This window comes from Daucus carota, chromosome 7, assembly GCF_001625215.2.
Source record: "Daucus carota subsp. sativus chromosome 7, DH1 v3.0, whole genome shotgun sequence".
Taxonomy (NCBI): domain Eukaryota; kingdom Viridiplantae; phylum Streptophyta; class Magnoliopsida; order Apiales; family Apiaceae; genus Daucus; species Daucus carota.
This window is the reverse complement of record NC_030387.2, coordinates 25,366,434-25,394,010: the sequence shown is the minus strand read 5'-3', so window position 1 is coordinate 25,394,010 and position 27,577 is coordinate 25,366,434. Positions and strand designations below refer to the sequence as shown.

Here is a 27,577-nt window from a genome sequence, read left to right as displayed (position 1 = left end):
GTAACTAACATATAACATGACTAATGCATACTTCTCTGACTAGATTTACACATGCCTAATTTGATACATTTGACTCTTATGGTCTCAAGGTTTCTAGTATGGTTAAGTCTTCCTGACTATTACCAATTAATGGATCTTTATGTGCATGTTTCTAATCTACAAAAAATATTTTCTTTCCGAAACTCAATACCATGTATAAATTAAGAAAACGGGGACAGTATCATATATTGTGCCATGCTTTTTCTCCTAGTTTTTCGAGTTTCCTAGTTGGAACATCGGTACAATAATCTATGATTGCTTGCATGATTCTTATTTATATCCCCGAGGAGTATTTTATGAATCAAAATGCCATGCCTAACATTTCTTAACCGAATAAGATATGTTATCTCATTAACGAAAATAGTGACTTATAATCATGATTTACTGATAATTGTTTCTTTAAATTAAGTTGTCTACCAACTCTTAATTCTCATGAGATATTTGTAATTTTTGGCATTTTTCCAAACAAAAGGGGAAGAAGAAATTGGACTCCAATTTTAAAATTTTAAATTTCTTCAATAATTGTATTCTTTTTGAACCCATACTGACAAGTTAAAATTGCCTTGTGCAGGAATCAATAAGGAGGATTTAGCTTATGTGCTCCCAAATTTTATGTGCAAAAATATTTTTCTAAAAATCCATGCATACACGTAGGGGAAGCACACACCTAAAAATTTAAATTTTATGTTTGTTTGGCAAATACCAAAAAGGGGAAGATTGAAAGGACATCTTCGATAAAAAGATTATTTTGATATTTGCATAACTTACATAAAATTTAAATTCACTTAAAATCCTCTCCAATAGGACATCTTCATTTAATTGATTCCGTCAAAAGTCAAATGGTCAAACTAGCTCAAAAAGAATCTCCAAAATTATATTTATATGATAAATATAAATAATACTCCTTGTTTACAAAATGATTTTCAATATTTTTCTAAGGAGTATTCAAAGTTTTTACATCGCAATTTATCGGACGAGAAATATCGATTAATGGTATCTTCTTGTTTTACAATTGCAAAAGCAAAATACAAAAGAATCTTGAAGAAGGAATATACATCCATTATATTCTTTAGAACACTCTTTTGACATTTATTTGAAAAGACAAAAATCTATTATGCAAGTCTTTTATTTTAAAGTAATTTATTCCCAATTATTCAATTTATCATTTTACGGAATAAATTATTTTAATCTCCCAAAAATATTTCCTTCAAATTCAAAATATTTTATATTCAAGGAAATATATTTCAAAGTGTTTACTCAAGTCAAAATATTAGCCAAAGTTCTGTTCAAACTCGCAAAAGGCTAATCGTATTTTATTCAAACCCGGAGACTGGTTTTTATCGTTTTAAATCAAAATAAAATACTTCCACTTGCTAGAATGACTTGAAACTTGAGATGGATCATTTGAATAATGTTTTTGGTGCATAGTAAAATTTTCGTAATTTTCTGAGAAGTTTGGTCCGGACGCTATTTTTAGGGGCTGACTGGGATCTTTGACTAGACGTTTGACCTAGTCAACGTTGACCAAAATTGACCAAAATTTCCAGATCACCATTTTCCAATATTCTATGATTTATCATATTTTTGGTGTAATTTATTGGAGGTTTCGAAAAATCGTCGCATTTAATAACGATACAAAGTTACGTTATTAATCAAATTCTCGAGAAGCGTGTTTGTCTTTTAGTGACACAACTCAGCTGAGATTTCTCCCATAAAGTTGTTTGTCTTATTATGCAAGTGGCAAACAAACACAACAAAACCACAATCCACACCTTTTCAATCTCCACCCTTAATTTTCCTTTCATCTCAACCATTCACTCCACCCACTTCCCTCTATAAATACCCACCTCCCACACACCAAATACTCCCAAGCTAAGAGCCAAGAAAGTGCTGAGATTTTTAGAAGTGTTCAAGTTTTCAAAGTTTATACTCTCTCTCTTTAATACTTCATCTCCAAAACCTTCTCTTTCCTAAATATATATTCATATATACAAGGTTTTGATTCTCAAGCTCTAACCCACCAAGTTATCTCACCCACAACCACTTCCAAGCCTCCGTAGGGGCTGCCCAAGTTCGTCCAAGTGCCCAAAATCCGGCCGAACCTCCGGCGAATTTTTCCGGCGAACTTTTCCGGTCATCTCCCGTAAGTGGTTTCTTCTTAGCTTCTTATTTGTGTCTTAACCGACCATTTTGTTTCAGGGCTTTGTACTTAAACTCTCTTCATCTTACAAGTTCTTCAACAAGGTTCTCTAAACGAGACCAAAAGATCCGGATTTGTTCAAGATATAAAAGATATATATATCTCTCTCTTTTTAAAGAGAACAAAGAAAGAACATCCGAGGAAGTACTCGATCTCTTCAAAGAGACAAAAGATTTGAACATAGTTTCAAGAGTACTTAATCTCTACAAGAGATTTGTGATAAAAGCATCGTCGTCCTTCCATCTATCACCTTAGTGTTGTGTGGAAGAAAGATTTACGACAAAAGAGCTTTTAATCACTATAGCTTCAAAAGCAAAGTTTAGCAACTTATTTGTTGTTATTATCTTGGCTAAACTTTGAGAAGCTAAAGAAAGCATATTCGATCCCGCACTAACTTAACTTTATTATCTCGGGAAAATATCGAATATTCCGAACTATTGTTCGAGGAAGCTTTCTGTATCCTAAACTTCAAAGAGCACAACTCAAAGAGGCTAGCCACCCACATTTTATTTATCTTGGCTTTATCAAGTTGTGCAAGAAGTTAAAGAGAGGATATTTTACAATCTCCGAGATCTCTCATATATCTCAAAACGGAGTTTTGTAAACCAAGTATTCTTTGATCAACATTTTGAATCAAAAGAAAAGAATACTTGTGTAGCCTTAAGCATATTTTGCTTAAAAGAAAAGGCTTGATTAATTACTCCCAACTCAACTATACTTGGAGTAATTAAACGTATACTTGATCTTATATTATAGATCCAAAGAAAGTATACTATACTTGACTATAATATTTATAACTTGAATATTATTGTCATCTCCGAACTAGTACAGTAACATACTAGTTCAAAACACATCTTTTATAACTTGTTTGTTGTTCGTAGATATTGTGTTCTAACTTTTGCAGTGAGGTGAAGTGAAGTGAGGTGATTCTTGTTCTAAGACCCAAGTCCTAGTCGAACTAACGGGGAGTTAGTCGTCTTTGCACCGTGAAGAAAAGAAAAGACCCAAGATCTAAGACCTAAGATCCAAGACCCGCAAAAGCTTAGGAATATAAAGACTACACCAAGGTTCTACGCCGACTTTGAAGAAGTAACGGGGAGTTACGTTCTAAGATAAGTCAAGTAGAGGTTTTACATTTATTGTGAGGTTGTAACGGGTAGTTACGAACCAAGATAAATATTTGTAAGTTTAGATTGTAAAGGCTTCTCCGCCGGCTATAAGGAGTACATCTTTCTTATAGTGAAAAATCTCGAGTCCGGAGAGGAGCTCGGGGACTGGACTAGGGGTGAGAGAATCTATTAGAGGTTGCTCCATCGCGAACCAGGATAAAATCGACCGTGTGATATTTGCTCTTTACTTCCGCACATATAATTGCTAAACAACACGGTAAAAATATTTTAAAACTTGGAAAATATTTTTAAAAGGCAATTATAATTTTTAAATTGGATATTAAGCTATTCAACCCCCCTTCTAGCTTAATTTACGCCTTATTCAGGACCTAACAAATGAAAAGGAGTTGATTAATTATATTGTATAATAAAAAATTGTATTGATTAACTCATGATTAACATGTATGTGGTTAATATTTTGGATAAAATTTAATAGAAGAAAAGTTGGATGATGAATATTATTAGTGCTGAAATAATTTTTTTTTTCTGATTGGTTAACTGCATAAGGTGGTCGAAAGATAGTTGAAGAATGAATATAATTGGTCTAAAATTTAAGAATGACTTCTGATTGATCCTAAAATAATTCTTATTTTCTGATTGGTTAACTACATATAGTGGTAAAAGGAGAGTTTGAGAATGAATATGATTGGTCTAAAATTTAGGAATACCCTCTGATTGGTCCTAAAATAATTCATCTTTTCTGATTGGTTAACTACATACCTGGTAGACTTAGGTATTATAATATACCTAATTATACGCATATTCATTTAATTTGCATAATTGTCATTATAGCCATATTTCTGATAATTTGTATGCACTTAACTTATTTATGAAATAATAAAAATTATTTAATTCAATCGAGTATGCCGTAAAAGTGTATATCTTGTAAAAATTCACTTATGTCAATAAAATTTATGGATTTAATAAAAAAATTGTCTTAGTAAATTATAAAATCACTGTGAGGTTTATAAAAACTCGTCATTCTGGATGCTAACTTGTATTTATCCTATATTATAATACCTGAGTCTACCCAGGTATGCAGTTAACCAATCACATTATAATTATATATTTATAATTATAAAAACGATGTTTATATTGGCTAAGTGTGAATTTAATTTTCTAAAATAGTAAATATCTAATTTTATATATCATATAATACTCGAAAGACCATGCACGTCATGTAACATTTTAATATTTTATCCACCGCAACAGAAGGAAACTGTTTTTCTTTGCCATCAAGTAAATAAAAATCTAGTTCTAATATGTAGGGTGTGGAGACTCGTATAATTTTAAAAAAGATTTATCAAATTGATCTAAACATATAATTATTGATTATTCATATAAAAAAATTTAAGGATGGACTCTGATTTGTTCTAAAATTATCTAAAGTTAACGAATGAATATCATTGACCTAAAATAAGGAATGATATATTGGTACTAAATTAATTCCTCTTTTTTTTATTGGTTAACATCCTAAATAATTTATTTTTTCATAAATTGAATTGAATTAAATTACTTAAAGTAAATCTCAAATTCTATTATTATCTAATTAGATTATTTTTAATTAGATAATGAAAAGGAGTCTAATTAGTTTAGTTATAATCAGATAATGAAAAAGAGCTGATTAATTATATTGTATAATAAAAAATTGTATTGATTAACTCATGATTAACTTGTATGTGGTTAATATTTTGGATAAAATTTAATAGAAGAAAAGTTGGATGATGAATAATATTACTGCTAAAATAATTCTTTTTTTCTGATTGGTTAACTGCATAAGGTGGTTGAAAGAAAGTTGAAGAATTAATATGATTGGTCTAAAATTTAGGAATGGCATAACGGATAAATATTATTGGCCTAAAATAAGGAATGATATATTGGTACTAAATTAATTCCTCTTTTTTTATTGGTTAACATCCTAAAATAATTTATTTTTTCATAAATTGAATTGAATTAAATTAAATTACTTAAAGTAAATCTCAAATTCTATTATTATCTAATTAGATTATTTTTAATTAGATAATGAAAAAGAGTCTAATTAGTTGAGTTATAATCAGATAATGAAAAGGAGTTGATTAATTATATTGTATAATAAATAATATTAGTGCTAAAATAATTCCTTTTTTTTTTCTGATTAGTTAACTGCATAAGGTGGTTGAAAGAAAGTTGAAGAATGAATATGATTGGCCTAAAATTTAGGAATGACTTCTGATTGGTCCTAAAATAATTCCTATTTTCTGATTGGTTAACTGCATATAGTGGCAGAAGGATTGGTCCTAAAATAATTCCTATTTTCTGATTGGTTAACTGCATATAGTGGCAGAAGGAAAGGTGGAGAATCAATATGATTGGTCTAAAGAATGACTTCTGATTGTTCCTAAAATAATTCATCTTTTCTGATTGGTTAACTGCATACTTGGGTAGACTCAGGTATTATAATATAGGATAGGATAGGATTATTTGGGTCTGCATTGGCCCAGCTATGTATTAATGCTATGCACAATATTACTCTAAATCTCTCAGAGCAAGTCCAATGGTGATGCTAAAGTAGGTGCTATTTCTATAATATAGCATCCAAGCAAAAAACTCATCTCCAATGGGATGCTAAACTTGAATGTAAAATAGCAAAATGCTATACTTGGTGCTAAATATAGAACCAAGTATAGATGGTGCTATAATTGCCACATAAGCATGCAAGTGACAAAATGCATTAATAAAGTAATATTGACAAATATAGTTATGTACATTAAGATTATAGAATTAGAATATAGCTTTATTTGGATATGTTTGGGGCTATTTTGCATTTACCATTGGACCATAAGTTCTATTTTAACACCAAAAACCATTTTTTGGTTTCAAATTATAACAATAGCTACACCTATTTTAACATCACCATTGGACTTGCTCTAATACAAACATCCAACATATCTTAGATAAATAGGTATCATGAATTAAAGCCCACGACCCATCTAACTAAAAGCCCAATCCTAACTCCGTCTACACAAAACTAGGGCTTCGTTAATCTCAAAACCCTCCTCTTCGCTGCAACTCAATCTTCACATCACACACAAACTCAAATGGTAGGTTTCGAAATCGCCGCCGTCCCGTACAACCCCGACGGATGGGGTCCACTAGACTCCTCCTCCACTTCAAACGGCGTCGTTCTGCCCAACCACCCAAGCAACGTCCCCTTCGCCCCCTTCTCTCGCTCCGACAAACTCGGCCGAATCGCCGATTTCACTCGCAACAACCCCAACCCTAGGAACAACCGAGTCAATCCCAACGACTCGGCCTTCGATTTCACCGGCGACGACTCTTTCGCCGCCGACGACGACGCATCCTTCCGTCTCGTCGACGGCAAGCCCCCGCCCCGGCCCAAGTTCGGGCCCAAGTGGAGGTTCAATCAGAACTATCATAACAATCGCAATCAGCTTCCGCAGCGCCGAGACGAGGAGGTGGAGGCGAAGAAGCGTGAGGCTGAGCGCGATAGGGCCCGGCGCGATAGGCTTTATAATTTGAATAGGTCTGGTGGGAATAATCCGAGACGCGAAGCTGCGGTGTTTAAAAGTTCTGTTGATATACAGCCTGAGTGGAACATGCTTGATCAGATTCCGTTTTCGACTTTCTCCAAGCTCTCGTTTTCAGTTCCGGAGCCGGAGGATTTGTTGATGTGTGGTGGATTGGAGTTTTATGATAGGACTTACGATAGGATTACTCCGAAGAATGAGAGGCGGTTGGAGAGGTTTAAGAATCGTAACTTTTTCAAGGTTACGACTACTGATGATCCGGTTATTAGGCGGTTAGCTAATGAGGATAAGGCTACGGTTTTTGCTACGGACTCTATTTTGTCTACTTTGATGTGTGCGCCTAGGTCGGTTTATTCCTGGGATATTGTGATTCAGAGGGTTGGGAATAAGTTGTTTTTTGATAAGCGTGATGGATCACAGTTGGATTTGCTTGCGGTTCATGAGACATCGCAGGAGCCTTTGCCAGAGGCGAAAGATGATATTAATTCTGCGTATTCTTTGAGTGTTGAGGCGGCTTATATTAATCAGAATTTCTCGCAGCAGGTTTTGGTTAGGGATGGGGGGAAGGTGAGTTTTGAGGAGGCGAATCCGTTTGCAAGTGAGGGTGAAGAGGTGGCATCAGTTGGGTATAGGTATAGGAGATGGAAGTTGGACAATGATATGTATTTGGTTGCTAGGTGTGAGGTGCAGAGTGTTGTTGAGGTTAATAATTCAAGGTCGTTTTTGACGCTCAATGCACTTAATGAGTTTGATCCAAAATATTCGGGTGTTGAGTGGAGGAGGAAGCTGGAGACACAAAGAGGTGCAGTTTTGGCTACCGAGTTGAAGAATAATGCTAATAAGTTGGCCAAATGGACAGCACAATCGATTTTAGCTAGTGCAGATATGATGAAACTCGGATATGTTTCAAGAGTTCATCCAAGAGATCATTTTAATCATGTTATCCTGGCTGTTGTGGGGTACAAGCCTAAAGAATTTGCGACACAGATAAATTTGAATGTCTCGAATATGTGGGGAATAGTGAAGTCCATTGTTGATTTGTGCATGAAGTTGAAGGAGGGGAAGTATGTTCTGGTTAAGGATCCCATAAAGCCACAGGTGAGGATTTACGAGGTTCCTGCTGATGCTTTTGAGAATGATTATGTGGAGGAGCCATTGCCAGAAGATGAACAAGTGCAGCCTCCTACTGAGAATGCAGATGGTGCAGATTCAACCACAGCAGCTACTAATGATGTGGAAGACAAGGAGATCAAGGCTTAAGCATTAATAGGTAAAATTCATATTTACTGTTCTTTAGTTTTACTTTGGTCTTGAAATATACTATAAATTGATTTGAAGTTTTATGATTAGTTTAGTCTGAATTGGTTCTATATTGAAGTGCACTTTGTTCTGTGGTTTTAGAGTAGGTGGTCAGGAGAGTTCTAGAGTGTATAAAGCTCTAAATTTGAAAGTGATCTTATATACTCCAGAATACATATCCAAAGGCAGCATGCTAATATATACTATGAATATATTCCTGTTTATGAATGGTGCATTGCTAAAATAATTTTTTGTATTGAACTTATTATAAGCTCTGATGACATTGAATGAATAATGACCTCACTCGCAAGTTGCAAGTGAACTTTGTATTTTTCTACAATTGTCTATTGATATCTATAATGAAAGAAATCAAATGGTGTTGACCAGTTTCTTTTAAAATAAACTTTAGCTATTAAATCCATATTCATTAAGGATGGTTATGCTTGTTCCTTTTTGGCCTCTACATTACTATTTTTATTCTACTTGAAGGGGGCAGCAATTTTTGGGTTTGTTTTTGCTTAAAATATCTGATGCTAACTTCAGATCTAAATTATTTCTACTGTAATTCCTTACATAAAAGTTTAAACTTCTTAAATGTTTCTATTATATGGATTTCTGGCCTGCAATGCTGGTGAGATACTTTAAAGTGAATACGCTGCTGACTTGGGCAACATATTTCTTATAATTAAAGAAATTTTAGGGGGTGTTTGGCCACCACTTATAAGCCCGGCTTCTAGGTTTATAAGTTAGAAGCACTTATTCGTACCGTTTGTGTAAAAAGTCAAAAAGTACTTAAAAGAAGTTGAGAATGCTAGCTTTTGTTTCATGACTTCTACTTGTTTCCCAAACATTTTAATCACTTATAAGTCTTAACTTGCTTCTACCTCTATAATTTAATCACTTATTGAGTTTGAATTCAATTAAAGTAAGAGGAGTACATGTATGGTTAAAGAAATTGAAGTAGTTAGAAAGATGCACATATGCTTATTTGGAAAAACTTCAATAGTCAGCTTTTTCATTTATGAAAATTATAAAATTAATAGCATGTAACTTTATTTTAAATAATTGATGCAAATGAGATAAAAAATTTGTTGATGATCCACATGATATACTTGAACAAAAAGAGTGATTATATGATAATTAACCCCTTATATATATAGGGTTGAGGTTGTGTCATTCTATTCTAGATGTCGCCTGTTTAATTCTCTATAGTATGTGGGTCTTTGCTGAACTCTATTGGATATCTGGATTTGTGGCAAAACAATATTATGTGATGTTGTCATTCTTTGTGAAATGGGACATATGAATAGCTGTTAACTTTATATATTATGATTTTCACTGAAATGCCTTACCTTATTAATATGATCTTTTTATTGTTTTTCTCTGGCGTCCTCTCGTGGTTCTTGCCATAAATGTAATGGTGGAGGTGGTTATTAAGTAGGCGACACACATGTGAATTCTGATCTCTACTTTGATTGTTTTATGCATCTAGGTAGAGAGGGATGCATTGCAAGCTTGTTTCGCCCTGAATAAGTTTTTTCTTGGTTTTTTTTTTTTTTTTTGGGGGGGGGGGGGGGGGGGGGGGCGGTGCGAGTTTTCTAGTTTTAGGCTATGTTTGGCATACAGAAAGTGATATATATGTGTAAGGTTGAGTAATTAACTGATGTGTCAGATCCTAAATTAAAGATTGAGTATTTAATTGAAAAAATTGAGGCGGGGCAGTGGAAACACCCTCAAGCCTGTGGTTAGTGACATATAAATGTAAGCCCAAACTTATAGCGATATAAAATGCTTTTCACTTTATATATTAGCACATGGAATATTTTGTTGATCTTATATGTATCTTCTCTAAGGCATCTATTAAGTCTATATGCACCTCATACTGTAGTGTATAATTCCATTGTGTTCAGGGTAGTTTTTTGGTACGGTTTCTATAATTTACAATGTACATTTGCAAGCCTATTACAAAATTTTGAATTCTAAAATCATGACCTGGTTGCAAATTTACACCAATAACAACTTTTGAGTTTATCAATCCTGCTTGTATGTTTTGTTATTAACTCTGTAGTGATGCACTAATAAAATAATATAATGAAATGTGCAAGTGTTACCGTGGATGTTGGACCTGAAACTTTCTTCTTCTTCTTTTTGTTAATATTGTTTTCTTTAAAGTTGTTTGTACCTTAATATATCAATATTTTAGCAGTTACCTAGAAATTAGAATTGCCAGTTGGGGATAACATCCGTCTCAAAAAATTAGAGAAGCTAAATATTATACGCATTTTTTGTAAGTTTTATGCATGTCAATATGTTAGATTGGAGTTACAAGTCTAGCATATAGATATATGGGTTTATTAATTGTCAGCTTTAGTGTTAGTTTAATTGTTAGGTTCTGAATTGCAGAGGGCTGAATGTTACATTGTTTTTCTTTGAGTTGATGGTTTGTTTATAGTCACATAGAATTGGCACATTGTGCAGATGTGTTGTAGCTCTATAGACTATAAGAACTCTGGAATCAATCAAGTTAATGACTGCCAACTTGTGTATATTAACGATAAATATTCTAGGGGTAGTGGGGAACTGGGGATTGTACAAATGTATAGGAGTTAGTTTCTGGTTATTAAGTTTTGGAATGCATATTTTTTCGCTATTCCTTTCATTATATTTTGTTTGCTGCAGCTGCCATTTAGTTTTTACTGTCTTATGCTTCAGCTGCCATTAAGTTTGTACTGTCTTGTGCTTCAGCTGCCATGTATCAAATGTCAATTTCTCACATAACTTAGTTTTGTCTGTAACAGGTTTCCAGTTAAAAGTTGAATTGCTCTATTACTAGAAGTTGTGGAAGAAATTATCTCTGTCGGTCAAGAGTTAATAATTAATTATTAATGTTATCTCTTTATGATTACTTTGTTTTGCTTGAAGTTTTGGGGATGTTATTGTTTTCAACTTTAATCATCTGATGAGCTATGTTCTTGATATAGTGTCTTCTAATATCTGTAGCTTAAACTTGAAAACTTTATCATATGCGGGAACTGTTTTCACCCTAAATTTGTTTATATTTCCTTCTGGTTTGCTTAATAATGTCTGGAAAATGTTAGTACGACTCGTGTGGACCTAAATCTAAGTTTTGTGAACAGTCCATTTGTTTTATCTGCACAAATAAAACAGCTGTTTATGTTGTTAAAGTCTCAGGTTGGGAAGCACATAATGGTTGACTATTGTAAAAGTTTCACATCATTATTTTATATTATTGAAGATGTTCTAAGAAATTAAACTATACGTCATTTTAATTTTTGAAACGGTTTATTTTGATTTCTCAAATTATGCAGGTAAATCTTCGTTTTAGCAATATTAGCTTTTTTCTTAGTTTCGTTTTATTCGAGAACTGATTTATTTTGATCAAAATTCATAATATAGTATTTAGATACGGCAAAATTATATGATATTGCAGAGTTCGAACCTATTGTTAATGGTTAATTTGAATACAGCTAGGACGTTTACGTCACCTCATGTTTTTTACTTGAAAATATATATTTCCATTATTTATGTATTTTTGATGTTTTTATTTTTAACACACATTTACAAATGTTTAGATGTTTAGATTGGGTAATTAAAAATTTTCTTTTCTTAAATAAATAAATATAATCAAAATTTTATTCACAAAAAAATAATCAATAATAAATAATTATTATTATCTAATTAATCCATCTAAAAATATGCGACAAAAGCCAACACGTAAGGTAAAAACAAGGAGATTACCATTGTTCTGAAATTTAATCCATAATTTCATTTGTATCTGACATTTCATTGCGAAGTAGAAATGCATGAAGTTATATACTACTATAAATCTATAATTGACGAGCCTGGATTTCATGGGAAGAGTTGAATTTGGTCAACCAACCATATAACATGTCCAAAAATAAAACAACGGAGCAGCAAAATGGAGAAATTATTAACCAAAAATAATCATCTTTTTTAATTTCAAGCCTAATTAATCTCACCACCACTCAACATTTCTCTCTACATGTTCGTATATATTTCCCAACATCGAGCAGAACGGACAAGTGATTCGGGCAACCACAAAATTATACTGATAAATTTCTCTATATGCATTTACCTCTCCTCCATTCGGAAAAAATAAAAATATTTTTTTTTGTTCCTGGATCCGTCACTGTTTGTCCAACAATGGGCTCGCGTCACGCTGCTATAATGACCACATTTATCTTGGTGGCCTTGGCATCAGCAATACTGGCTGATTCCTCGTTCATAAAATTCCACGAGAATGCGGAATTGGGAATGAACCTCAGAACGGGCACGGATGAACTGGAAGAACTGTTGAGCTCCCGCAGAGTTCTTGCAGGAAAAGCTCGTATAAGTTACGATGCTCTTAACAAGAACAAGGTGCCATGCAACACCCGTGGCTCCGCTTATTATAATTGTCAAGCAACTGGGAGAGCTAATCCGTATCGCCGTGGCTGCACTGCTGCTACGCGTTGTGCGCGCCACTGAACAGGTTGATCGGGGCAGAAAAACAGACTGTTGGAATGTGCGTAAATACGGCAAAAGATGCAAGATTGTACGACGATAGTTCCAAGTTTTTTGTTAAAGGAAAATGCTTGGTGTACAGAATTGTGTATAAAATTTTATGTGATGGGTTTTAATTGGAAGGATCCACTGTATTTACGTCGACAACTCCAATTAAAACATTCCACATCAATTGTTATGACATTATGTACAAACTTAGGTTTTGTACAAAATTCTGTACGCCTAGCACTGCTCTTTATTACAACATATATCTCTGGGTTAATTTGTTTCATGGAAATGAGCTTTTCTGTTATGTAATTCCTTTGTGTTTGTTGTTTTACAGGATAGTTATATGGTTGGGTCGAAGGATGGTCTCCATTTATCGGACACTATAGCCAGAATGTTGTTAGTATAAAGATAAAGTGTGTTCTCTCTTTCGTATTGATTTCTTGAATATAGAAGATAGGGTAAACAAAACATCATTAATTATCTCTTTTCTTTTGTAATAATATTTTGTACAGAACCAGCTGCTTTGTAATTCAACTCCAAATATGTAGTTAGCCTGAACTGAATATTTACATTTTGGCTTTTGCTCTCTAGAGTATCCGGAATATCTGAAACTTGAAGTTGAAGGTAACTAAATCAGTGGTATTTTCTTTTTCCTTTTCTGTAGTTAAGATAAATTTTCATTGCTAAACGCAACTAAAAGATTAAGAGGGGCCTAGCCCAATAGAGAGTTTAAAACTCAAAGAGAAAGAGTGATGATCGATAATATTGTAGATGGTTCTCTCTGAAACAATGGGTTATATATATAATAAAATAATAACTTATATCTGTAGAACAATTTATATTTATATAAAAAAGCATTTTGTTTAAAGTGTGGTAGAGAACTATTTGATTCCACACTAAAATAACATTAACAATTTTAAAATTAATCATACTCAGGCATAAATTTTATTCTTTATGTAGAATAATAATCATACATAACAAGTTCAAACAATCTAACACATATAATTTAAGCAAATTTTTGAATTTGTTTCTATTTTTAAATCACTTTTGATGAATATGGTTCTACTCCTGAATTGAATATTATGATTAATATTTAATATTTTTTTAGAGAAAATGATTAAAAAAAAATTATCATAATTACTAGTTAAATATTTGATGAATAATGTGATTAATACATGTATATATAGAGGTGCTTGCTATTAAACTCTATATAAGGTTGTTTTCTACGTAGTGTGAATCATATATTCATCGGGTTTCAGATTGGATTTCGAATTTGTTTTTCAAATTTTAGTTGTGGGTGCACGAAATTCAAATCCAAGCACCTTTAGATTAATACTCCTTCTTTTTCAAATTAATAGTCCACGAACTTTTCTTAATCAAATTGACCAAATTTTGATTAAATTTATATATGATATATAATTAAAAAAATATTATAGAAATCATATAATAAAAAGTATATGTAATTTTCTTTAAAATGTTTTTCTCGGTTTCTTATAATATTATAAGAATAGTTTGTAATTTTCGAATAAAAATTAGGCAATTTGACAAAAAAAATCATAAGTGGATTATTAATTTGAAACGAAAGAAATATTACATTCAAATCCAAACCCAAAATTCCGAGTTCAGTGATATTCAATAAATTCAAAACAAATTGGATATCCAATAAAGAGCTTGATTTGGATGAGTTTAAAATTGTGACTTATGTGACTTAAAGTGACTTAATATGATAATTTGGAAGTTTAAAATGTTTTTGAAGAAATTTTGACTTATTAATAATTTATGGATTATTAAAAATGAAATGAAAATAAAAGTGATTTATGGGTAATTTATAACTTATCGATAATTTTTATCCCCAAAAAAAGTTTTAAAAAAAATTAAGTCACTAAAAAAATATCTCAGGCTAACTTCTGTCTTTAAGTCGGTTTTCAGTCTATTTCTAATTTTAAACTGACGTCTAACTTATTATACAAATAAATATTATTTTCAATTTAAAATAAAAATAACTTTAAATTTGAGATTTAAGCTCAAGACAAATAAGCTCAAAATTTAATTTGCGAAAAAAAAGGTCCCGTTTTGCTTTAAAAAAAATTGCCCTTTTTGCGAAGGAAGTGAGTGACCAGATACAGAACAATTTGGGGGCGGGAATTTGTTTTTAGCGAAAGTAGATAGAAAGAAAAGGGAATAATGAAAAAAATTGAAAATGTGGAATCGGCTTTTTGATGAAGTGTTATCGTCAATTTCTTAATGGGCTGTACTGCACAAACATGGGCTGGCCCACCGTTTTTGCATGCCTGAGTCTACTGGATTAGACTCCCCACACGATCTTATCGGAGAGAGGACATTAGAAATGGGTTAATTATCAAACTCATCACTCAAGTGGACAAATGGTATCAAGTTCATCACTGATCTCCACGGGGTCTCAAATTGCTCACTAAACTCTGTTAATGATATCAAACTCATCACTGCCGTTAAAAAAAGTAACGGGGGTTAGACGGAGTGACAGATTGACGGTTGACGTGGCACATTAATAAAAAAGACTGAAGAAAAATAAATGAAAGAAAATAAAAAAAAGTAGAAAATAGAAATGCCACATAATTTGAAATTTATATGAAAATAAAGTATGCAAACTTTTTATTAAATTGATTTTAGGATATAATTATCTAAATAAATGTATGGAACTAAATTTTAATATATAATTTGAAGTTGGTAGCCGTATGTGTGACAGCCCGAGAATCCGGGGGTCTGGATTCTGACGTCACCACATAAAACCCATTTTTAAACACTTTTGAAATCCTGTAATTTTTTTTTTTTTTATAAGAGATAATGAAAATCCAAAAGAATTTAAAACTTGAAAACATTTAATAAAGGATTTGAAAGACGTTAAATAAAAGATTTAAAAGAGAACACTTTAACCCCCTTAAAACAGCAGGATCGCTTCCAGGTTACAGTATTGAAATTAGAATCAACCACTATTATTACACAACATCTCTTACCAAATCAGATCATCACTGTCAACTATTCCAGCTATGACTTACACTTGAATCCTTATAGCACAGCTCTAGCTTGCATCAACCTCATCAACTTCCCTGAACACTCCTCAATCACTGGATCCTCAACTCTGTCTCCTCGCCTAGCATTAGCCTTATTCACCATCACAGTCTAGCCACTCATCTTTAAGCCTTTCTGAAATGGTTAGAAAGGAATAGCAAGGGTGAGCAACAACGCTCAGCAAGTAGTAATAAACAATGAAAATTCTGAAATGATATAACAAAAGTTCACGAGTTCAAGATATAAAAGGATTCAACCTGAGTTCACGAGTTTAGGTATTGTATAAGAAAATCACAATACCTTGCAGCAATTGAATACTGAGGAATTCAATCTTTCCAAAAGAATTATTGAATTGGACTATCACATTTTAATTAAAACCAAGGTTAGGCAGCTGATCAGTTCCGCACTAACCCCGAGCAGGCCCCGCCATGCTCTATCACTGGATCCAAGGCACTCATTGGCCTAACATGACCACGAATCTGGTCCACAGGTTTATATAAAAACAATAATCCAATTCTCTAATTCAATTCAAGAAGCCAATGTAAATTAACAGAACATCATCATAAATATCATCAACAACAGAATAATTCCAATTCAAACTTTGATAATAATCTATTCATAAATCATGATCCTTCATTTCATAAATCACAGTTCAGGAAATCCTCAACTATTCAGTATCCTCCATTATCGGCTAAGCAACTGAATTTAGCCTGCTAAACCAGCATGACAATGGCGGGTTGAATAATCAAGAAGATCCCAATTCATTCAAAGCTCCAACTATCACTGAGCAACACATGCTTCAATGACAATCTGAACTTCGAATTAATTAATAACACGGAAATTCTTTAGATTCTTAAAGAATAGAAAGAATAGATTCGAACATATGCACTTTTAAATATAGAAAGGAAAGATACGAATTCTTGCAACAGATACCAAAGGAATGGATCAGAATATTTGCAATATATCCAAGAGAAGGGTTTAGGATACTTGCAACACATATAGAAAAGAATGGATCAGAATATGCAATATATCCAAAAGCAGGGTGTAGGATACTTGCCTCAAATCTGACTCCAGTCTCACATCTCAATCTCATCTTTCCAATCTCATACTCTATGCATATCATAGTCTCTAGACCATCCCTGGCTATACCCTATTCGCCACACCACTTCGCTTACTCGATTCATCCCTTATTCGCTTTGCAATACCATTCCGACTTTCTGACGTCTTCAAGCGTACACGTCTCGTCCAAATCCTTTACGAGAATAAGATAACACTATAATCACTAAACAATCGATCGCATATACATATCACGCATATCGATACCCACTTATATACCCCTTTAAACTTATCAGATACCACATAACACATAAGCATGCTTTGACTCTAACATATAGTCAAGTCATATTCCACATAACATGTTACAAATCAATTATCATATGAATCCTATCGAAAATCCGACATCGTCTCGTCTATTTATTAAACTATCCACCTGTTATCCTATCTCAATCAACAATCAACCAACCACATCCAATCACTATAATCCATATATTCTTATCCAATATCAATCGTACAATCATTTATCACTTCACAATATCAAAACTAACACGTACTTCACATAATCATCACTTGGTAGCACTTAGATCACATTTTATCACATTATGCATACTTATCAACAATTATTCACCCTATAGACTCAGCCATATAATCACATCATATTAAAATAGACGTTATAAGCTTCTGTCTCTCTTTCGTTTCACTTGATTCCGACTTACGGATCAAAAGTTATGCTCAAAACAGTTTTCTCACTCTCCTATCGGCACATAACACATCCAACCAATAGCAGACAACACACAACACATAAGGTTTCTCATCCCAATTGATCTTAAATCAAGTCTTGGGTTAAAAATGATTTTTCGGGAATTTTCTGGAATTTTTAGACATTTTTCGGAATTAAAATCGATAAAAGAATCACTTTTCAAATAAATAATCAAGTCCCAAATACTTGAAATTGGACTTGAAATCCTTCATAAACAATTATCGAGCCTTGAAAATAATTTGGAAAAATATTTTAAAGCTCGAAACTATTTTTCGGAATTTTTAAATCAAAAAGGATAATTAAATCCAATTAATTAATCAATTAAAATCAATTAATAATCAATTAAAATAATTAATCAATTAATATTTAAATTAATTGACTAATTAAAATAATTAATTACTAATTAAAATTAATTAATAAATCAAATTAGATTTATTTTTAAATAAAGAAATAATTAAAAATTATTTTTGAAAATCAAAATAATTAAATAAAACAATTTTTGAAAATTAAATCAAAAGGTTTATTTTGTAAACTTTTGAAAGTTTTGTCCAGGGTTTAAAGTGCAACTTTTCAAAGTTACAGGGGGTAATTCATAAGTTTCAGAACCTGAGTACAAAAACTTCATCATCTTCAAACCTTCGGTGACCAAACAGCAATAAGCCGCCGGGCACCACACTAACTCGCCGGAAATCGATTTTCCGACGTCATACACACCCCATAAACTCCAGATTTGAAGTTCATACTACCAGAAACCCATACCCATAATCAGAATCACCAATCGTCGCAAAGAATGGCCGGAAAATCGAAGCAAAAAAACCCGCCGGCGAGTTTCTTTCGAAACTCCGGTGACCCCTTTCCGGGAATCCCACATAACTTTTGAACATACCCACAAGTTCCTCTCTTCACGCTCTATCCAACCATATCAACCGATTGCTCATGTGATTAACAGATAAGAAACGCCCAAATCTCAATTGAAAATATTCATAACCCACGAAGAACACTCAAGAACACCTACTCAAGAATTAAACCACTGTTTCTATATGATTCCGAACCCCAAATTCAACATATAATATACCAAAACGACGAGAAAAACATGCTCTACATCATGGACTCATCAAAACAATTAAACAATCACGTTTACAAAAATTCATCATTTAAATCATATAAATTCGAATTTTGAAAAATCAATATAAAATCACCTGACCAATCTGCACATAAACGGATGATTGTACTAGATTCTACGCGTCGATAGCTTCGTTTTGACTATTCATACGCCTCCATCGGATTCCAATAACACCTTCAAAACCTTGTTTGATTACGAAGAACACGAAGAACGCAGCTCGGTTTCTCTCGGTATTCGTGAACAGAAACTGGTGAAAATGATTTACGGTTGAAAATAAGCTCTAGAAAGGTCTATTTATATTTACAAATAATTGGTACCCCTTTGGATCGTTTATGACATGAAAATACGATATTTACTAGCTTTATATAATAAAGCGGGGTCCAATCGGTACTGGTTTTCAAGATAATCATCAAAACGGGGCTTTTTAATCAGTCATTAGTATGCGGGTCCCATTGCAATTATTACAAGATAAGAATGAATATAATAATCAAAATATCTAGCATTCACGTATATCGAGACAAACTGGATAATTATCAACAATTAAAATACCCGAAAAACTCCGCCGGACCGACTTCGGGAAAAACCGTACTCCGGATCGAAAAAGTCAAAACACGAAAAGTGTCCGGAATATTCAAATTAGGCTAAAGGTGAGTTTTGTTGAAACTTCCGGGAAGAAAATTTGCTACCTCGTTACGAGTGAACGGTTTTACGGAAGTCAAATAATTAATAAATAAATATAAATATACGCAATTAAATCCGTAAATCGATTATAAAATCATCTAACATTCCATAAATCGATATGAAAATATCCAAATAAACTATATTTTCTTCTGAGCATACAGAAATTGAAATCTCGCAAATACGAACACATACGAGCATTCAGCTCAATAAACTAGATAATATAAAATTCACAAAAATTCATATATTAATCATATAATACTCATAATTAACCATAATTAATTAACCAACAAATCCACCAATACCACTTACTCACATCACCCATATATTCACATAATAATCATCTAGAATTTTCGAAACAATATATGAAAATCAGTTTTGAAAATACAATTATTTATCAATAACACAATAACCCGGGGTTTAATATAAAATTTTGAAAACTCCTTAAACTGGAATAAAATATTAAATCTTATTCCCTTCTTTGAAGAAAATCACTTTTAATACTAATAAAAATATTTTTAAAAATCCGGGTCATTACAGTATGTAGTTATAAATTTTTATAAATATTATAATCTCTTTTATTTAGATTGAATATTTGTGTAATTTTATAATTAATTTTTATTTGAAAGAGGAGCGAGTTATGATTATTTTTTGAAAATTTTATTATATGTGAAAAAAATCAATTTTAATTATATATTAAAATTTAGTTCGATACGTTTATTTAGATAATTATATCCTAAAATCAATTTAATAAAAAGTTTGCATACTTATTTCCATATAAACTTCAAATTAAGTGGCATTTCTATCTTCTACTTTTTTTTTATTTTCTTTCATTTGTTTTTCTTCAGTCTTTTTTATTAATGTGTCACGTCAACCGCCAATCTGTCACTCCGTCTAACCTCCGTTACTTTTTTTTAACGGCAGTGATGAGTTTGATATCATTAAGCGAGTTTAGTGAGCAACTTGAGACCCCGTGGAGATCAGTGATGAAGTTGATATTATTTGTCCACTTCAGTGATGAGTTTGATAATTAACCCCATTAGAAATAGTGCAAGTTGTCTTCACCTTAAAATTATTATCAGCCTTATAGCCTGAATTTTATTCCAGAGATATTTGTACTCTTCATTTTTAGGTTCAGTGGCGGAACCAGGAGTAATAGTTAGGGAGGCTGAAATATTTTTTCATCTATACTTGCATAAATAGCTTACTCGATATATATCATCATACTATCATGCATCTCTCATCCTATCACGCTAATAAGTCTTGATCGTTTTATAGCAGAAAAATTTCTCTCAACAATAGCAATGACAACAGGTAAAACTAGAGCTAACTCAACCAGAAGATAAACTAAGAGATAAGCAGTATGTCCGTGTGTCTTAACCGTCATGACAGAAAGATTTCTTATACTTTGAAGTCCGGATTAATCTTTATCCGCTCTCACATCATAGATAAACTTGTCTAACTCATTTGATAACAACTCCAGGTCTAGTAAAGAGATATCCTTTGGATAAAATTGTACAAAGCAAAAAATTAATTCCTAGGATCCAAAGAGCAAATATAAAGTAGTAGCTCTATGTTAGGCTAGTGTCAATTAATTCCTATAAAATTAATTCTTAGGATCCAAAGAGCAAATCATTAGTAATTGCGAAGAAAACTTTCATCAAAGGAACTCTAGGGTAGTGTCAATGTGTGCGTATGACTTATGAGAGGCTGAGAGCATGTCCAAAAGATTATTCATATGGGCTCTTTAGCCTAAATTTGAAGAATATAGAGATGAAATGAACTCCAACAAACTCCTAGCAGATATAGATAGAGAGCGCATGTAGGGAATATTGTTGGAGATATTGTGTAATTTACTTCTTAAATAGTTAAGAGTTGATTGTTTATATTATTTTTAGAGAAAAGTTAAGGAGTTTGTATAAAATACTTCTCTATGACATTTATAATTCAGCGGGGGCTAAAAAAAATTATACTAACATCACACTAATTCAACGGGGGCTGAAAAAAAATATACATTGTTTTTTCGAGGTTAGGGGGGGCTCTAGCATCCCCTAGCCCCCCCTCTGGTTCTGCCACTGGGTTCAGTGATTATGTAAAAAATAAAAATAAATAAACCGCTTAGCCCTTAAAATACATTTTGAGGAGCTGAAATGTATGAAACGGTAAATGGAAACGAATTAAGTGGTTCTACTTTTAGGAGATCTGCACGAACTTGATATCAGTATGTTCTTGCTTGGAATTCGACCGGCCAAACCGGTCAGTTAAATCTAGTGCATCAGAGCAACTCCAAGATTTGCTACACGGACTCCCTATAAAAATTATGATAATAGACACTCTTAATTCATTTACTCATGAAATGAGGAGGATGACTCTAACAGCTCTCCTCGACATCTTCTTTATCCATTTATAAAAGAGAGAAAAATATTCAGAGAAGGAGGGAAATGATAGATAAGTTTTGGAAGGAGATTAGGAGACTAACACAATTCTCTGTACCGCGGAGAGTCTTGTAACTCCTAATTTTTTAAGAGGGAGGGGAGAGGCTATTGGAGTCAAATTTTTCATCAAATTCATTATAATATGATTTAGGAAACAAAGTGGGGAGTCTCTTGTGTTGCTCTTAATGCTACGTGCTGTCTTCTCTTGTATTCTCTGAATAATAATTATTTTGAGAGAAAAATATTACATTCACATATTATTTTGGATACTTATCGAACATGCTACTTTTTTAGGGATAATTGCGAATATATCTTGCAGTTTCAATATTTTTGTAAAAAATTTCTGACTGTAATTTGCAATCTACAAGACCAACAAACTATTTTGTGCATCTTTTGCAATACAAACCATCTGACCTCCATTCTTTACCATAATTCACCCACTTGTGCAGCACTCTTCATATTCTGTTTCCTATAAAATATCATTGATTTTCATATCCATGTGATTATTCGAATTTGAACCGGTATTGATGTGATTGTAAACTTGGTTGCTCGCGAACCTAATCAATTTGGATCTACCAAAATCCTACCAAAATCCAACGACGCCAGCATCGCCGCCGTGGTTATAATCATGTCGTTGGATTTTTGTATTTGTTCAAGAACACATATATGTAGAGAAAGCAAAGACACATATATGTAGAGTAGATAGATACAAATGATGTTTTGGTTGCCTTTAAATTTTCTTTTGGATATTTTTGGTTGCTTTTAGTTGATTTTTGTATTTGTCTTTTAGTTGATTTTCTGGTTAGTTTTACGATATTTGTATTGGCTCCGCAGGGACGCTCAATTTCAATCACTACAACCACTTGCAACTCATTATGTAATTAAATGTAATTTTCATCATATTTTTTCAAATTTGTATTTGTTGTTGCGTATGGTTACTAGCAGTTGCAAATATGATTGCAAATGCAAGCTTCATATTTTTGCAATTTTTTTTTTTCAGAAAATGGTATTTTTGCAGATGTTTTTTGGAAGATTGTATTTTGCAAAAAAATTAAAAAACTATAGTATTTTTGTAAAAAAGTTTCTAGGTTTGGGTATCTAAGAAAATACCCCTATTATTTTTTAGGTTTTTTAAATAAAAATGTAGAATTTTTTTTGAAAGTAGATATTTAGAGAGCTTAATATTTTTTTTATAAAAATAAGTACTTATTTCAGAATAAAGTAAACATGTATTTTTTAGAAAAATAAATAATTTGTTTCCAAAAATGAAAAATAAGATAAGTGAATGGAACCCATGAAAGAACCTTTTTCCTTCTATTTCTAGATAAATTCAAGTATAAAAATAAAAATAAATCTGAACAATCAATATTTGCTCTCGTTTTGTGACAAAAGAAAAATATTTGCTCTCGTTTGTGTCGACGGACGGATTTGGATTTATATGACCTAAATTCCTATGTAAATTCACGAATAGGTCAATACTCAACAAAAGCCAATAGCAGTTTTGCTGTGCTCAGCTCAGCCTCAGCGTGATTATGAATGTAAAAAAGTCAAATAAAATGCCTCGATTTCAAATGTTAAATTATCTCTTAATTTATAATTTGACATCGGTAGGGCATTCGAATCCATGACATGTTGAGAAGGAGAAAGAGCCTCGACCCCAAGCTATCGCTAGGTGAATGAACATGTGTCAATTCTAAAAAGCCATCGATACAGTGGACTGTGTTAAAAGCTTAGATAGTCTAAGGTTCTAAACGTCAAAAATCAGTTCTAAAAGGCGCGATTAAGCCGATGCTTAAATGAAATTTTAAACTGGTTAGTAAGCGAATTAATAATATATAATATAAATTTATTTAAAATAAATTATGATATGATAAGAATTTAAATTTATAATAACATTTTTAATAAAATAATTTTAATTTTTAATTATATTATAAAAGAAATAATATTTTAAAATTAGAAAAAATAGCAAGTCAATATCATTTTGACCGCTGACCACTTAATAGTCTGCATAATTTTCAAAAACGTTTAATCACCCGTTGAGTACAAACTCGAAGCGTTGTAGTACTCTATTCCGCCTGCCCTTAATGCGCTTTTTGGAACTGATTTTGAGTAATAAACATGACCTACTTTGAAATTTGAATGTTAGACATGGTCCAAACTCAAGTTTAGTGGTGACCAAGAAAACAAAACACTTTGGTTCAAATAAAAGAGAAGCAGATTTACAAGATAGGCTAGAGCAACTACAGACACAGCTGCTTTTGCATTATCTTTCTGGAAAAGTTCTTTATCGTACCTGGGAAGGGGAGGGGGACCAAGCTAAGCAATATGCCATAAGCATATAATATGGCCCAACTGTTTGGTGGAACAAGTTGTAATATTAGCAGTACAATTAAGCACACAAAGTTAGGTGGGCAATGCGCTTCTAGCTTATTAATGGGACACATTCTCAACAGTGTTACCACAATCATGTAGGAGAAAAATGTGTGCAAGGACATGATTTCCAGCCATGCTCGCTACACATGTCGATTCAAGACAGGGCCCTTTTACCAATCGCAGGACCATATGAGTTTTCTCCTATCATATCAAGTCACAGGACCATCTATCTAGTAGAATTACACTATCATTTGACATGATTTAGAGTGACTAGGGCAGTCTGGGGAAGTTCAAGCATTTTCGAATGGGGACGTAACAATGATTATGGATCCCTGATTATGTTATGATGCTTAATCTAAGAATACATATCTGGGCATGGAGATCCTAGTCTTATTCCTGGAACAGTTAGAGGTGGCTAGCTAGATTATTACTTCCTGTTCCCAGCCAATTCTTTGCGTTTGGTTTGGACACCGAGGTTTGGAAATATGTATAAAGTAGTGAAAAATAGAAAGAGAAGTGGGTGAAGTGGTGGTACTCCATTGATTTTTAATGTAGTATAAAACAACAATAGCGAAATAAAAGTACTGCGAAAAGCTAGTAAAAGTGAGAAAGTGATAGAACCCATTGATTATTTTTGATAAGTTTTGAAATATAAAGAATTGGATGGTACATCCCAACAAGTAAAGAAATGGTTGAGACGGAGGGAGTTATTATCATCATACTGCCCTTTTTGCTGGAGTACATGTTGCTACTAATTAATCGGTGCGAAGGAAGCCCTCACCCTACGAGCAATCGCAGAGTTGAGACAGCCCTTCTAGCACCCGCCGTTGGTGGGCCACAACAGTCGGTTTTGTGCTGTCAGTTTTGTCCTGTTTGTTGTAGAGGCAGCAAAATTATCATTAATTAGTCAAGTCACGAGGAGCTAAATTTTGGGATGCAATAGGGTCACCCAACACTATCTATATGCACTTTCCGGAACTAATTAGCTTTGAGGGCGAAGAAAACAAGTTCAAGTAGCTAGAAGATAGAATGCATAATAGGGTTTGTGGTAAGACTGTTTTGTCAAAGCATATGAAGCAGATATTGATATAAACTTGTCTTTATTAGAGTGTCACTATTGGATCAATGGTGACAAGTTCATTTGGTGTATGCTGCATCATCATCACCGATAATCTCTCCCATAAAGAGAACTCTGATATGGATGGTGGGGGTCAGTATAAATGCTTCTCATACAGACTCTTGTACTATGTTATTTATGTTGTGTAAATACTTATTGTACAAAAAGCTCTAAATACATTTGTGAAAGTTCAATACTAGTACATTTTTACGTATAATTTTATGTCAGTACGTGAGCTAGACTTGAATGTCAGCATCTAACCTTCAGTTATTTATTTTCACAGCCAAGGAAAAGGATGGAGCTCTTGTGGTCCTCACACACTATTCTTTTCTTTTTCAACTTCCTTCCCAACCAAAAACATTTTTAATTCATCTTCGTCTTATTATCTCCCCGTGCTCCTCTGCGAAAAAGAATGGATATTGGTAAGGCGGAAGGGAAGAGGAGCGTGAGAGATCGGATGAAGGCAGACGTGGTCAAGGAAGACGAGGAAGATGAAGATGCCGAAGAGGACAACAAGAAGAAAAGGGTAATGACTTACTCCGGAAGAAAAGGATCCGGAGGAGGATCGACTCAACCCTGTTGCCAAGTTCAGGACTGCCTCGCGAACATGAGCATTGCCAAGGCGTACCACCGCAGGCACAAAGTATGTGAATTTCATGCTAAGGCTCCGGTCGTCGTTATTTCTGGAGTCCAGCAGCGTTTCTGTCAGCAATGCAGCAGGTTAGGAAACCTAATTCTTATCACTGCTATATTTAATTTGCTCATCTTTTGTTATTATCTATTGGTAAAAAGTACAGTTTAATGTTTCTTAAAGCTAACATAAACAAATTTAACAAGAAAGTCGAATGACGAAAGTTCAATCAGCGAGCAAATATAAAAGACTAATTACAGATAAGATGACAAAGAGAAGCGTTCAATTTAGCTTTCAGGTACATGACTTTTCCTTATAAACCGTGTAATTATATAAGCAAGAACATTTCTTCTGCACAAGACAGACACGGAGACAGCTAGAGAAGAATGGGAGAAAGCTAACCTGTAATTTTAAGCGTCGTTGACAGTTTCCCTAGAATTGCTTAACAGAAATGGGAAATCAGTAAAAGATCTCTGAAATTGAAGCCCGATAATATTAGGCAGAATGTATGTGTGATTGACTTGATTAATTTGTACATTTTAGTTTAATATATATTCTTTGTTCTTAGAATACCTCTCTTACGGGTTGGGAATTAGGATAATATACAGGTATAATTTGGCATTCTGCAGGTTCCATGAGCTACCAGAGTTTGATGACGCTAAGAGGAGTTGCCGCAGGCGTTTGCTTGGACATAACGAACGCCGTCGCAAGAGTTCATATGATTTTCCAGGAGAAGGGTCAGGCTGACAATAAGAATTAGTTAAATGCACTGAATTGTTGGTAGAATAAAGAAAGTGATTTAAATGACCATCTCAGGAAGCACCAATAAAACGTGATTTAGCGATCACTAGAACGCTCTCTCTCTTCTGTCAAATATGGACTTCTTCCTAAATGTCCCTCTTAGCAGAAAAATGACTGTTTCTTTTCAAGTTTACCAAGTGTTATTCAACTAAAGATGTAACCTATGTCCATATATGATTTAGCAGTTCTGCTTGTTTCTGTGCTAGTATTTGCTTCTGTCTCAATCTATATGCACTTTTTTTTCCGCTTCTGCACGATAAAATGACAAATAATTTTCTTGTATAAACGGAGCTTTAGAACTAAACCTAAATCGTTAGTGACATGCCTACAATTTGTCATACATCAATGTACTTTATGTACTTACTAGTTGAGAAGCCGCGTGTTGCAGCGGCCTATAAAAATTATATTAATGATTCAATATTAATATTTGTAAAATAAAATAATTTTGTGGCTATCTGATAAAAACTATATTAATGTTTTAGAATTAATATTTGTAGGATAAATTTTATATTATAAAAATCTTGATATAATACCAATACTAATATATAAAATTGCAAAATTGGACTATAATTCATGGTGAAAAAATGAAAACAAATTTATACAGGTAATTAACAATTTAAAGTACGACGAATCTTAATTTTATTTGTGTTTTTTTTTTTGAAAAGTAATCACGTTCTTGCATTGTCACCTTCCGCCAATTTTTTTGGATTGATTATACACAAAAACATCTAACTTAAAATTCGTGAGGTTGTGTTTATATAATCCAAAACCTTACGATCTATAGGGGT

At 32.9% G+C, this 27,577-nt stretch overlaps 3 protein-coding genes across 3 annotated transcripts; all 3 read left to right on the top strand.

Moving 5' to 3' along the window:
* Positions 1–6,375: 6,375 nt before the first annotated feature.
* LOC108196105 (eukaryotic translation initiation factor 3 subunit D) lies at positions 6,376–11,210 on the top strand. Its single transcript, XM_017363214.2, has 2 exons — positions 6,376–8,205; positions 11,033–11,210. Exon 1 carries the CDS (start codon positions 6,486–6,488, stop codon positions 8,193–8,195), a length of 1,710 nt encoding a protein of 569 aa, XP_017218703.1. The 5' UTR covers positions 6,376–6,485; the 3' UTR covers positions 8,196–8,205; positions 11,033–11,210.
* A 1,209-nt stretch (positions 11,211–12,419) lies between these two features.
* Positions 12,420–12,743, top strand: LOC108194784 (protein RALF-like 4). The gene has a single exon (XM_017361723.1). The coding sequence runs from the start codon at positions 12,420–12,422 to the stop codon at positions 12,741–12,743; it is 324 nt and encodes a 107-aa protein (XP_017217212.1).
* Positions 12,744–25,632: 12,889 nt separating this feature from the next.
* On the top strand, positions 25,633–26,994 carry LOC108194188 (squamosa promoter-binding protein 1). The gene is made up of 2 exons (XM_017361104.2): positions 25,633–26,077; positions 26,618–26,994. The coding sequence occupies exons 1-2, from the start codon at positions 25,770–25,772 to the stop codon at positions 26,733–26,735; spliced, it is 426 nt and encodes a 141-aa protein (XP_017216593.1). The 5' UTR covers positions 25,633–25,769; the 3' UTR covers positions 26,736–26,994.
* The last annotated feature ends 583 nt before the right edge of the window (positions 26,995–27,577 follow it).